General features: G+C 39.3%; 1 protein-coding gene across 3 annotated transcripts in view; it reads left to right on the top strand.

Moving 5' to 3' along the window:
- LOC117417723 (bone morphogenetic protein receptor type-1A-like) overlaps nucleotides 1-14,466 on the top strand; it is a 64,566-nt gene that overhangs the window by 38,817 nt on the left and 11,283 nt on the right. Inside the window, exons 3-4 of one of the 3 annotated variants that reach the window (XM_034029960.3) lie at nucleotides 6,536-6,863; nucleotides 12,835-13,000. Coding sequence is in view for 1 of the 3 variants with exons in the window: in XM_034029959.3 (XP_033885850.1) it covers nucleotides 6,797-6,863 (67 nt within the window). In the remaining 2 variants the exon portion in view is untranslated. Of the gene's footprint in view, nucleotides 1-6,535; nucleotides 6,864-12,834; nucleotides 13,001-14,466 lie in introns of those variants that run through there. The other 2 variants (XM_034029959.3, XM_034029961.3) reach the window with 2 other exon arrangements.

The following is a 14,466-nucleotide window of genomic DNA, read 5'->3' on the forward strand; positions in this document are numbered from 1 at the left end:
TATTTTTTTTGTAATCTATTACATTGTTTGTTTATGTTTTCTGTAAGTTTTAAGACATGCAGTCTAGGGGCGGGCAGGCAGCTACATGAGTCTCGGCTCCCTCTGCTTTATCGAGGAGGAATATGATAGCTGAGAGACGTGCTGACTGAAGACGTGCAAGAGGGGTCATATCATTGCCCTCTTCAAAGCAGATGAAGAAGTTTGAAAGCACCTGGAGAGGGCAATGACTGTAAGGGTGCTGTATAAATGAAGAATGTTGTTGACCTGCTGGTACCCCCATATTGCTTGTAAAAAATACCTTTTTAATATTCAGTATTATATTTGTGTTTTTAAAAATCTGAGGATTAACCATCTGTGAAACTAACATGGCAAGTTATTGTGTAAAAAAAAAAAAAAAAAAAAAAAAAAAATGCAAGTGTTTGTTTCTAAATCTCAGGATGTTTACAGAGTAAAATATTTTGGGGGGAGGGTTTTTTTTCTTCGCTTCCCCCCCATGGAAAGTCACAAGGCAGGGAGGCAACACCGTATGAAAGGAGATGGCAGGAGTGATTGCTGGGAGTGACAGATTAGAAAGGGGGGTAAAGGAAAGTAGCAGCTCTCCACACTACAGCAGTATTCTTCTTATGCTAATCCAGCTCTGGATGAGGCGCAAAGCAGCCAAGCAAACAATGGCAGTGGAGCCAGAAAGTCTGCTCTGCAGTCTACCGAGCCTTGAAAGGCATGTCAGGCAGGGCGCCGGGAAAGAGAGGGGGTTGTGGGGGTGGGAGGTGGGCTTGCCTCCGTGCAAGGAGGGGCCTCAGGAAGGGCAAGGGAGAAGGAAAGTGTGAGACACAGAAAACTAGAAAAGCTGGAGAGGAATGCTCTATGTATACCAAAAGGGGGTAATCTGAAAAGTATGTCTATTGTACTTATTTTGCCTCGATTTATAAGTGGGTTCAATATATGGTGATAGATACCAAGGAAAACCTAATGATTTTTCTGAATTGTCAGACTTGAGCGCAAACCGGAGGGTCAGTGCTAAACAGTGCCAGTGACTGGTTAAATACTGTAAATAATCACAGACTGTAAAAATAGCATTCATTTAATAAAATATTTTTACCATGCTTTTTTTTTTTTTTTTTTGCGGAGAAGTACTGAAAATGTGCGTGGCGGGGGCGTGGAAATACAATTCCCTATACAAGTGCAATATTTCTACAGTAAATACAGTACCGGTGTTCAAACTGTAAACAACTTATCAGTGTAACTTCCGTTTCTGTTATAAAGCTATGCTGGCACTTTATAACACAGACGTCTTATTCAGGATTAGTAAATAAATATTAGGTCTATTACATGGTTATCTTTCCTAATGTATTTACTTTTTTGCTGCGAGAGGAGCTGCAGCTTTCTCCTGGAGACAAGACGCTTCAGCCCCGCTCTGGCAGCCGAACCTGGAGCGAGCCCATTCCCTCTTCTCCCTCTCCCGACCCGCTCTCCTTCTCGCACTTTGTTGGTTTGGTTGTCTGTCGCTTCGAAATGAACTCCCGACCGCCGTTTAGCCAGGCCATTTATAGTTTAAAAACTGCTAATTAAAATTATCCTCAAGTGGGAATGTTACCTTTTTTTTTTTTTTGTAAAAAATATAGCGTAGATTACATTGTGCTTTATGCATGGTTAATTCACGGAAATTTACATTTTTGATTCACTATATGCATATTATAGAGAGGGAGTTATTTTATTTTCTATTTCAGTCAGATGTGTGTTATGTGTCCCGCGGCGTAAAGGTAAGGATTTACGAAAACATTTACCGTTTGAGTTCCTGGGGGTTGCCACTTTTTCTTGTAATGGCGCTTGATTGTGATGACAAAATGCAGTAACCCCGCCCACAGCCTTCTTCGGCCCCGAACCAGATTCAGATATGTTGCAGGGCTGGAGTTTCACGGCTTGGTTCCGACTCGGCTCGGGTATTTGCTAGTGTAAATACACCCGTACTGTGAGGGCGTGGAGCCCTCACGGTACGGGTGTGCTAGTGTAAACGGGGTATTAGTTGCATGCAACCAAGTCGCTTATATGTGGACGTCCCTGCAACCAGTTGCGAGCAGTTACGCAACCAGTTGCTTGAAGTAGAGCCGGGCTCTACTTTCCAAGCAACCTCCTGAGCGACTTCTGTAGACATAGGTGATTCGCAAACTCTGATTGGTTCTTATAATGCTGATTGCACGGCTTGCATATCCTGTCATAAAGAAGCTCTAATTTAAAAAATGTCGGCGGTAAAATTATACGGTTTCATCCAGCTTTTACATGGCTTTGTTTCTTCTTTAGGGAATATGGCATTTAAAATAACAGTAGTTGAAAAAATAATAACAGCCAACTCTTCCTTGTTAATTACTGGACACATTACGACCTGACCAAAAAAGTGTCTCCTCTGTTGTCAAAAAATAAATACAATTCTAAACTTGTAGACTCAGTTGTCAAAACCAAAAAAAAACTATTTCACCTTGTAGATGGAATAAAAATGTAAAAAAACCCGTCACCTCAGTTATCATAAATAAAATGAAACTTGTAGACACGATTTCGGGAGCAATTGGGTTGCGCAACTGAACGCTCAGGTGTGGACCCTGCTTTAAAGATCTACCACTGGTTACAGAAGTGATATTGAACACACTTTGTTACATCAGGTGGGCTGAAAATGTGCAGTAAATCTGGCACAAGGTATTTTGCTGTGTAGAGTACCCATGTGGATAGCCTTGTGAGACCTGAGCATTTTAAAATATCTACTGTATATTTAGTGGGGCCCGGTTTTCTATTAATAGAACACACATGTGGTGCATTCCACAACATAGTATATCATAACTTGATTTAACCTTAATCTTTATCTGTCAGTGGATGGACAACCCAACAGTTTTATTAACAGAACACACATGTTGTGTTTCCTCTCCTTCTTGTGAGCTCTACTTATGCAATGGCTTCCTTTAGTTCTACCAGGCTATCTTTAGTAGTGTTATATACTCTGTAGCTAATGCAGTTAAGGGATTTTGAGTGTGTACTCTGAGATCTAACTTTGCAGGACCTATGTGGTTTTGTACAGTGACACATGACATACATACATACATACATCAATACATACATTTTTAAATATTAATTTAAATTCTTTGGCTGTCTAGTTTTGTGAAAGTGTCAAGAGAGCAGTTTGTTTTCATCATACCTGAGTAGGAGGAGGAGAATCACACAGTTGAGCGTGACTGTCAGTGTTTGTGAGCTCTGCGGCCAGGGCAGTGTGGCTAGGGTTTCCTTGCTGCTTCCTGGCCTGGGGGCCCGACACTGATCACAGTATAAACAGATTATTAAAGCAGGAAAAGCTGTGCTGGTCCACATTTTAGATTTACAACAAAGTTGTTGTAGTGGGTTTTCTTTGTGCAACTTTTAGGATCTGCTAAATACACACGTGCAGACCTTTCTCTCAAACGATCTTACTTATCCAAACAATAGATAGGTAAAGTTTACATGGTGGGCCTTTATTAAGTTCATAGTAAAACCACAAAAAGTTCAGATTGTTAATCCATACTAGTTTTAGATTTAATTATAATCTCCTTTCTTTTGAGTGTTTCAGTACCCCTAGGCGCACACAAGCCTATGCACTTGTAACAGAAAATATTAGGGCTTCTGATTTTTGGTTTTAACACCCCCGATACCAAAAAAATGAAATTGGTGTATATCCAATGAACACTGGAAAAAACAATGGAAATCGTTACTCAATTCACGTTGACTTGACCCCTTTAAAAACAATAATTCCCAATGCAGTTGGGCAATGTCCCTCCTTCCTGACTTGTGTCTTGCATTGATTTGTTCTGAATTCTTTAAACCACCCCAGCTACTGAGTGGCAGCAAATTCGTACATTTCTGTTGGAGGATTGTATGGCTTTCGTTGTGGAAGACAGCAAAGGAAAGACGGTACTATTGAAGTGTGCAAGTACTGTCGAGTTACTGTACATATTGTGACGGAAAACAACCGAAAACAATCATTTCATACAGTATATAAAAAGTGAAAGCCCTGAAAAAAAGCAATTTACATATAACTCAAATAGCAAAAAATAAGCACAGAAAAATGAAATGAATAAAAACAAGAAAAACAGAAGCCTTAATTCTAATTAAACAATTAGTCTTTTGCAGGAACCACCAGCTAACCGCAGGCTTTACTTACCTTGAGTTGGGGAGGGTGTGGCCAGGGTCAAAGTGTGCCACCAGTTTGGGAAACTGTCCAAACACAGATCCAACCCCCCCCACCAAATCTCGGGCCCAGGCTCCCCACCACCCCAATCCAGAATTAAGGGTTGTTGGTTAGCTGTCCTGTCCCTCTGTCTTGAGGAACCCTCCTTTGTTCTCTCATTACCCAGAAGTCATGGATGTGTGAAAAGTAGGGCACAGGTCGGAGCTCTTTGTCCCCTGTACACAAATCTAAAGTGACAGACACCACCCCGCTATGTCACTAATTTGTCCTTGTCCGAAATGCCACTCGGCGCACTAATTGCGGAGAAAGGCACGGAGCTACAAGAGAACAGACAGATCAAGTTATTTACGCTGGACAGGGCCAATGGCGGTAATTACGAAAAGTCCTTGAACAAGTAATTTGGACATGTTTAGCCATTCAAGAATAGCGCCAGGCGGACAGGGGTCAGAGAGTCATGCCCGTGAAAAACAAGAGGCCAAAGACAGGCGATAACAACAAAAAACACAAAAAAAGTTGTGTTTTATCTTTAACAAAAATCATCTTTGTGTCAACCTCTCCCCATTTTTATAAGCTTTTTTTCTTCTTTTTTAAATCCTTTATTGTCCAATTAAGCTATAGCAGAAAAGAGAATGATCACAATGATCAGATTTTTAAAATTGTTGTTCTAGAAGTTGATGAGGGAGGATGTAGGTGATGGGGGTGAACTCCTTTATCTAACTCAACAGCTTGATGTGTTTCTCACTGCACCTGAGGTGCTGAGTGGCAGACTGGCTGTAGCAGTGCAGTGTGAATGTGGAAGTATAAATGTCTGGCCCAGGGGCTGAAATGTCACAACGGAACCTATTGTGTGAACAGAATGACTGGGTCAGGTTAGTGAAACCCAGAACCTTCATTTCAAGTTTTGCAGTAACTTTAATCTCAACATCTGCTCTTTTATATATGTGCCTTTTGAATAAAACCTGGAAGCTATTTGAAAAGATAGGCAGGAAGTGTCCTGTATTTCATAGCTATTATAAATCATGTATGCATTCATCATTCAAAGAACCATTTGGTATACAAGAAGTAGCTACTGTACATGGCGTTTTTAATCAATCAAATGTTCTTTATATAGCACCTTTCATACAAAAAGTATCGGAGCACTGTACAAGACACAACAAAAAAATGTCAAAGTAAAATACCTTTGTATAGAGATTAAAAACACAATAGGAGTCCCTGAATGGCTCACCTGGTAAAAGCATTGCTGCGCATTGTGCAGAGTGAGTGTGCAGATCGCAAGTTTGAACCCTGGTTGTGCGAGGCAGCCGGTTCAGGGAGACTTACAATTGTTACAAGATATCACATTGTTTTTACAGACAATTACATCATATCATGAGTTAGATCCTGAGTCTACAGCAGATTTATTGTGGAAGCACCCTTGAAACTTTTGAGCTAACTTTAATAGTAACAATCTGTGTGAAACATTTGATCCAGCAATTTAACTATGGTACCCACATTTCCAGTATGGTAGAGGGTCCCCTTTTGGTTATGAGTGGGTGGAGGTACTACTGTAGCTGAAGCTTTTGGGATACAATTGCTTCTGTAGTAGGTTTGCTACAGAGAGACACTTTTGTTGTAGGGAAAAAAAAAAACCTCTTACTTGTCAGCACTGAGAAGACAACGCAAGTAGAATGTATTGTAGTTGTTCCAAAGGATGGAATTATGTGAACACAATCAGTTCCCCAGTATCTTGTCTACAGTGATTCAATTTAAAAGTTTGCATCCTGCCGCCACAAAATGTTTTGCCTTTATTTTATTTATTTTTAAATCCCCCCCCCACCAAAGATCTTAATTTGTAATGTTTTTAATCTTATCCTATCTGCTGCCTCCCATACCCTGCTGATTTGAGTTTTTCTCTGTGTTTGTTTTCATGTTTGTATAGCTGGTTCCTGTATTGATAAACCTGAGCTGTAATTCCTCGGCAGGTCTCTGGTGTTTTTTGTTTTCATGCGCTCTATAGGACCTCTGATAACAGCTCAGTACCAGGCTCGTTACAGTATGCGCTCTACTTCTGATTGCATCCCAGCAAGCCCCTCGGTCACGCCACTCCCAACGCCCTCACCATTCAAACGGATACATTTCTGCCTGTGCTGTATCCCAAGTTTATTAGGATTTAAAAGCTAATCTGTCTGCCTCATGGTGTAACTAATTTATAACGAATATAGTCTTTCTTTCTGGCGGGGTAATGAATCTAACCTTGTTCTAAATGAACTGTGCACAATATTAAAAAGCTGCCAACCTAGTTTTCTTTTTTACTGTATGGACTAACCTTGTTTTTTGTTTTATGTTTTTCAGCCTTATCAACGTGCTGAGCCAGTGAGAAGTACACATTAGAAGCAGCCCCACCCTCCCTACCCCTTTTTCCTCACACACACACACGCACGCACGCTCACAACCCAGGACCTGAGGACTGACTGACTGGCTGTTGCTGTTGCTGCTGCTGCTGTGCAAACTCACAGGAGTGCCTGACCAGTAGATTGATTGCACAGTTTGGAAGGAGGCTGACTGTCTGTCTGCAGTGCGATAGATTCGAGATCTGATTCCTACACTGCGAGAATGACTTGGATTCGTGTTTGCGTCACCATGTTTGGGGCCTATGTCTTCCTGGTACTCCATGCTAGAGGTAAGCTGGATTTCATTGCTATAACTACTCTACCTCAATATCAGTCTGCAATTAACCCTGCTATTATGTTTCGGGTCTATTTGACATGACGTGGGTTTCCATTGACTTTAAATGTTTCTTTTTGTTTTTTTTCCCCTATAACATTTTATGACTTTTCTTAGGTTGGGGTCACAAACTTATTAGCAGAAGATAAGAACTTTTGAGATGCTTATTTTGTTTTTAAATGTATCTTGTATACAAACATAGGTATTTATCTAAGTAGTTTGGTCGTATTATTATTATTATTATTATTATTATTATTATTATTATTATTAAGATGTCTGGAAATGGCTGTACCTGTCTGGAGAGGTGTTTATAAACCAGGTTTATATAAATCTCTACAAGGCAGAGGTTAGTAGAGGCTCATTTTCGCTGCAACATATGAGTAAATGCTATGCAACAAATAAATATCGTATCAATTAAAGGCTGTTTCAATTTGTTTGAAATTACACTGGGTCAATATGACCCGAAACATAACAGACCTAAATTCTGAACATAATAGGAGGGTTAGTAAGGTGAGGGGCATTGTTCCTTATTTTCTATTTGACCTTGCAGCAGTTTTGCACAGATGTGTTGAAATGTGAAATTATTTTGATTTTAAATGTATTACTTGCTAAAAAACAAAAAAAAGTGGTTAACTTCAAAATGTGTTGTCATGGTAGATGTCTCATGCAGTGTGCTGCCAATACGTCACAAAGGAACAAGCAGCTTCTGTGTAATTTTCAGCAAGGAAGCCGCCTCATGGCCCTGTGTGAGGCTTTCATTCTCCAGAAGCATGGTCACTCAGCAAAGCACACTCCGCTTCAGATGTTACTACGTTTGTTTGTTTGTTTGTTTGTTTGTCTGTTTGCCTGCAGTTCAGAGCCAGTGCTGTTGGGATGTTTCTATTGGATGTTCATTCATAACACCAAAAACACAAAGTTCAGAAACAAACAAACTTTCCAGCAGTAATTTTTATAGTTTCATATAACATTGTAAGCTACACCAATGAACACAATCATACCTTTCCCAGTGTGCCTTGACTTTTCATGTTAAACAGATAGATACCTTGGAATCGGAGTAATTCTAGTACTTTCTAGACGGGTTGTTTTGTTTTCTTTTTTTTCTATTATTTGAAGGTGGAGGGAGATGACTAGAAGTGCACAAGCTGTCACTTGCAAGTATCAAATATTTCATGTTGTCTAATCCATAAGACTAAGTCAGTTATAATAATAATAAAAAAGCTTGTGCCAAATCAAATGTGATACATGATCATTATATTTTCTGAAGGAGGTTGGGAAATTATCTAATATATTTTAATCTTATCTTGAATATAAGAAACTTGTGACTTCTTATCTGTTTGCTTGCAGAAGATGTAGAAATCGTGTGTGTGAGAGAGCATGGGTTTTCAGCACCTTGAGGTGCCATTAAAGATAATTTGCAAATACAAATTGATGTTGGGTATCAATGAACCTTTCATACTAAGCAACAGTGTTCCCAGATCGTATTCAGTGTTGCACTATAAATCATTAGTGCCTTGGTGTTTACTACATTACTCCTCAGTTCAGCCTTCCCTGCACTCTATTTTAAGTATCAAAATAGACACTTGACAGCCCAGTTCTTTACATTCACTAAATACGTTTTTAGCATTATGAAAACTATTCACTCTGACTGTGATCCAATCAAAGTAACCACCTTAACTAAGTATTCACTATTGTCTGCCTGTGCCATGTTTTTAGTACTACTCTAAGTATTATTGAGTAATTGAAGGTTTAATGCATTCCTCAGATGTACAAGTAATAAAAACTAAACACAGTAAAATCATACACACGTTGATAAAGTTTGTTTTAAGATTTCTTTAAATACATGTTTTAATTAGCACTTTATATTAAACATTGGACCTGTTTTCCTGTAAAATAAATTTTGAATCTGAAACGACTTGGCTTCTGTAAAACAATGGTTTAAAAAAAAAAAAAAAAGTCTCTTTACCTTTTAATTATCATTGCCATCGTGAGACAAGAATGAACCTTGGCTTCCAGTTCCACATTTCAGCGTTAAATCGAGTTCCCTGTCCCACCAACATCACTGTGGCTGTCAGTGTCACCTGGCAGCAAACCCAGATTCTATTGAGGGGCTGCATTCATTCATACTTTTTCCATGACTGCTTTAGGAGTGGAAAATGGACTGTTCTGTATTGAACATTTCACAGATCAGTGTATTGTTTAGTTCTGAATTTGTTTCATGGGTGCAAGGATAATAGTGAATAATGATTTTATGGGCCAAACTTGAGACCCACGTGGGCAGTAGGTGGTAGAATGAATTCATGAATGCAAAATCTTAAACTGTGTGCTTAATGGAAAATAAAACAAAATTGTAGCCATCATGCTTTAAAGTGGGGTTTGAGTGAGCTGATTTGTCTGCCAGAAGGTGTTAGGTTTAACTTTCAGATTGTCATCTGATGAGGATATGAATACTGGAATTGCATTTAGCACCTTTTGGCGCACCCATTGCTTTTAGCACCTTTTGGTACATGCAGAGAAAGAGTGTTTACCTTGCACTTAACACCTTGGATGGGGATGTTGACCATTTCTTAAGTTAGGAAATACCTTGTCTCTTGCCTGATGTTTTTTGTTTGCAACAATTTGATCTCTTTCAGTCCTCGTGTTGTAGCAGTTTTAGAGCGATCATTGTATTTGTGTGGGTGTGCTGGGCAAAATTGCCTAGATAAACTGTGGAGAGTGGAATACCTGTATGAGTGAAGGAGATTTGCTACCCAAACAGCAGGACATGGTACTGTAATACAAAGCTGTACATTTGCCTTTTGTAGTGCGATATTCCTGGATGTGCCTGGTGATCTATGCATACCAGCCTTCTCGCTGTCGCATCTCTCCAACTAAAGACTGAAGTTTTTGGAGATCCAAACTCAAAAACGCAAATGGTATCGTAAGAAAATTCACAGTGTGATCGTGTGTGTGTGTGTGTCCACATGCGTATATATTTTCAGAGAAATGCATGTTAATAGAAACGGCTACTTCAATTTGTCATGCAACAACCACAGAACCCAGTTTCTGTTTGAACGGCCCAGTTGTTAAACATGAAGAGAAACATGTGCTAAACATTAACGCCTGCTGCCGAGTCCCTCCCTCCCCTTTATTTAGCATTTTCAGTAATGAACAAGGCGAGGGACGGGCCTTCTCCGCACGACTTTCACATTTAGAGATCTGAGGATCTGATGCCAGACGCGCACTGTTTGCGAGCAGCGTTGTTTGTGCGCGTGAGCTTGAATCCCCAGTAGAAACCCCTGCTGGAGCTGCTCAGAGGTAGCTTGGCGCTCCGAAAGCCTGAAATCACTTGGCGCTCTGTCCACTGGGCGTGCGGAAACCCCACAACAGGAAGTTGTTGAGTTGATTGTTGGTGCTCTGCATTCTTTGACGCATTAACTGTTTCCTGAATGACATTGTTGGAGTCGTTATTTAACAAAAAAACTCCAAACATTCATTGTTCTCCGGAAATTTTAACTCAATGAGAACTGCTAATGAGTTATCGTTTATACAAGCCGACAGATGTGTGGATCCTGGGCAGAGTTACTTCAGTGACTGGGCAGCAGCTAAGGGGGAGAGAAGATTTAGGATTGAAGTTTCAGCCCTGTACAGGTTTATGGCTACCTGTGGCTTTGCTGTAGTAATTGACACTTGAGGTGTCTTGGGTCTAAATCATTTCAATAATAAAGTAAAAACCCTGGCAGAAATAACTTACTTTTATAGCTTTATTTCATGTGCAAGATGTTGCAAAAGACTCTTCGTAATGAGACGTAGTTTGCCTGTGGTGTCCTGCAGTGTAACTTGACTAGTACCATGATTATACATAAGAGGCCATTAGTGAGATGCTTTATAAAGGGCATTGTATTAACACGCCAATAATTTTAGCTAATGTTGCAGTTAAATGCTCTCTTAAAGACGGAGTGTAATGGATATCATTTAATGTACATTGCCATTCCAATTTATGGTGTCAGATTTTGAGCTGCTTTAAAATGTTCAACTAAAGTCCTAGAGAAAGTGTGTGTCTTACTAGACAAAGAAAACCAAGAAGTTTCTCTAAGTGTACATTTTATTAAAAACAAAAAAATAATAATATAATATTAAATAATACAATGCCTTTTTTAAATGGGTATTGCTGAGTTAATAACTTTCTGGTGTGTACAGCAAATGTTGCTATCTATTGTTTCGGAGACAAAAGGGTGGAACCAGCTGGTGTGAAACAGTCCCTTGAGCCACACCATTGCTGTTGCACTGTTGTCTGACTACTTCTATTGTGTTGGGTAAGTGCAGCTGCCACCTGCTGGAAATGTCCAGTACTGCATTCACAACCACAATCACAATCTAACCCACTCAAAATCTTTGTTTGAAACACAGGGTAAGCTTTAAAACATATATCAGTATACATAATAAGACTAGACTGTACCGAATTCTGCAGGATCTTCCATAAAGTGACTGTATTTTGTATCTTTTTTGAGAAATAATGTTTGTATTTTGTATTTTATTTATTTTAATAATTAAAAGAAAAAAAGAGGTGTTTCGAAACTATTAAGTACAAATCTGCCATCACTTGTGGGTTAAAATGCAGTTTGCTTATCCAGCATCAACCGCTCCTCTCTCTTCCCTGGTTCTTTCTCTCTCTTGTGTGTTGTGTTACTGATGGCAGAAAAGAGAAGTGGAGTTGGAAAGGCTCATTACTGAAAGTGCTGCCAGACCTCAGACTCCTTGTTGACGGGCTTCACAATTAAGCACACATGTGGATACAGGCAGAGAGAGAGAGAAAGAGGAGGGAAAGTGATCCCAAATACTCCCTCCCTATAGCTAATAAAAATATAAAAAAGCTGAATTTATGGAAAGAACATTAGTATTTTCTAATTGGAATTGAAGTAGGAGCCGAGTAAAAATATTCACTGCAAACCGGTACAGTACATATTGTTTTGTTTTTGTTTTCTTTCACTATATTATAATTGTGTTTTCAAAGGTTTGGTAGAATGCGTTGGTTCTTTTCAAGCTTTGTATTTCTAAACGCACAATACAGGAATGCTCATTTTACAAGACTTTTTATTTTTTTTATTTTTTTTATTTTACATTCCTGCAGAGTACAAACTGAAATCCTTCTACAAAATCATTAAAACACATAATAAATGGCAAGAGAGGACAAAGATTCCTCAGTTTAAACTACTAATGTACTTCTAAGCACTGATCACATTTACTCCAGGATCAACCCAGAATAACTTTTCTGTTATATAGAAGTTGATGTTGTTTTTCCTGCTTGAATAACTACTTCAAGATAAAATCTTGAATATTCTAAAATGGCCCCCTCCCATAAATAACAAAACTCCTACAGTGCTGTGCACACAGAACTTGCACTCTCACAAACAGGCTCAAGTACTGTACACTCGTACACAGACGAAAAACATCACAGCGGCTCCACTGCTGCCTGCAGTCCTGTTATAAAATATCTAGGGACGTAGCCAGAAGCTACATCTCAAGTGCCTCCTCCTTCCTGCTCCTGCTAATGGGTTATTTATGTGCAGTCATCCCACTGTGGTAGGTAGCAGGATTCTGATTTATTGCCCTGATGGTGATCCATAGAAAAATGCAGTATTTATTACATCCAGACCTCTATCTATCTATCTATCTATCTATCTATCTATCTCTCTATCTATCTCTCTATCTATCTCTATCTATCTATCTCTATCTATCTATCTCTATCTATCTATCTATCTATCTATCTATCTAGCTCTCTATCTCTCTGTCTATCTAATATATGCACAATGAGTCAGATGCATCTCTTGTTGTTTGAGCACTTTTTTCTTACCTTCCATGAACATGTATCAAATTATTATTCAGTTCCTCTTTTTAAAAAAAGCAGAGAGAGAGTGCACTCTAAACAAGTTCTTCTTTACTTCACTTAGAAAGCTGCTTCTGGATCAACATGGTGTGCACGCTGGGGAATAAGTATGGAGCAACACAAGCATGCTTCACACTAAAGCAGCTATAAATCATGAATCCTCCCCTCATGCAATCAAACAGTCACATTCCAGTACATCTTATTTTGCCAGAAGTGTTCTCTTGTGCAAGGTAAACTATCAGCTATGACGCACATTATTTTACAATTCGGTCTGCTGTACCTTCCACAACCAAACTTTCAGTGTTCAGTTTGGCTTTGTGGTCCTCCTGCCCACAAGAAGTGCTCAACAAGACAGTCTTTTTATGACTGTAAACAGTGTCAACTGTACTTATTAACTTACCTGAAATGTAGCACAAAGAAAAATAACTTTTGAACGCTAGCCTATGTTTAAAATTCTATACCTGATACACGGTGATGCCTTTGTATTAAGTAAGCCTCTAATGTACACAGACAGTTTCTCAAACTCTCTCTTCCCTATTTGGCTGATTTGAGAAGCTCTACTCCTGCTCTGTGAACATTCTGATTTGACACTGCTGTGAAACATTAAGTCATTCCTTGAGAATATTGATTGATCTGCCAAAATTGGGTTTTTATCAACAAAGACCTTCCTGGTTATATTAGAAAGCTGCGTTTAGGAAGTATTTAGCTATAAAGGGACATCCCTGAGCTTGTTTACCTAAACGCAGTGACCAATTAAGGCCACTTAATCAGTCATCAGTCATCAGCTTTGTAAGCCTGTGTAATTGTGTTTACATTAAGTTGCTGTGAAAGAAAAGTCTTCTTACCTCGAAAGGATGTCGTCCAGTAAAATAGGTAAGCAAATACTATAAACAAAACATATTTTCATCTTGCTAATGAGGGCATAATATTTAGTGTGGTGTTAATCAATCCCTCCCAAGGAAATAATCCTCGTCTTAAAATAATTGATAATCTGCAAGCCAATATCACCAGAAGCTGCTGGATTTTTATTTATTTATTTATTATTTGGGGGGGGTGTGTGTGTATATATATACTGTATAGCATTGTGCTGCAGCCTAGACTTTTAAGAATGTAGGTTTGCTGCTGAGCTGCTGATTAGGCTACTTGCAGACATGTCTGAGCTCGAACTAAAGGATCACACTGTTTTAAAAGGAAATGCTTGCAGCCACGCACTACACACAGAGCATTGTGCAATCCCTGCCTTGCTGCAGGCCAGTCTGCAGAGCTGCTGAGAGAGGGAGTGTGGCCTGGCGCGGAGGCAGACAGGAGGATCGGGTTTCATTGGGTTTGTGGCTGGAGTGTTTTTCAGGGCAGTAATTAAAGGAGGAGGGTGGGGGGGGGGGGGTCCGGTCCTGAAATGAGCGTCGTAACAGGAATGTCTTCGAGCTATGGATACATATAGAGAGAGGGGGAGTGAAAGTGAGGTTTTTTACATTTATAGTGCAAGCTCTGTTTTATATATTAGGCAGAGTATAAATGTGGACAGGCGATCGAGATTTATAGAATCATACAATACACTGATTTTACTGTAATTGTGGGGGTAATTGTGGCATGTTTTCTTCTCCTACAGTGCTTTTTGCAAGACAAGGTCCTTATTTTGTACAATGCAACATTTCATCTCCAGTATTTTATCCATCGGATAGAAATTCTGAAATAA

This window comes from Acipenser ruthenus, chromosome 13 (assembly GCF_902713425.1).
Source record: "Acipenser ruthenus chromosome 13, fAciRut3.2 maternal haplotype, whole genome shotgun sequence".
In the NCBI taxonomy this organism is placed as follows: domain Eukaryota; kingdom Metazoa; phylum Chordata; class Actinopteri; order Acipenseriformes; family Acipenseridae; genus Acipenser; species Acipenser ruthenus.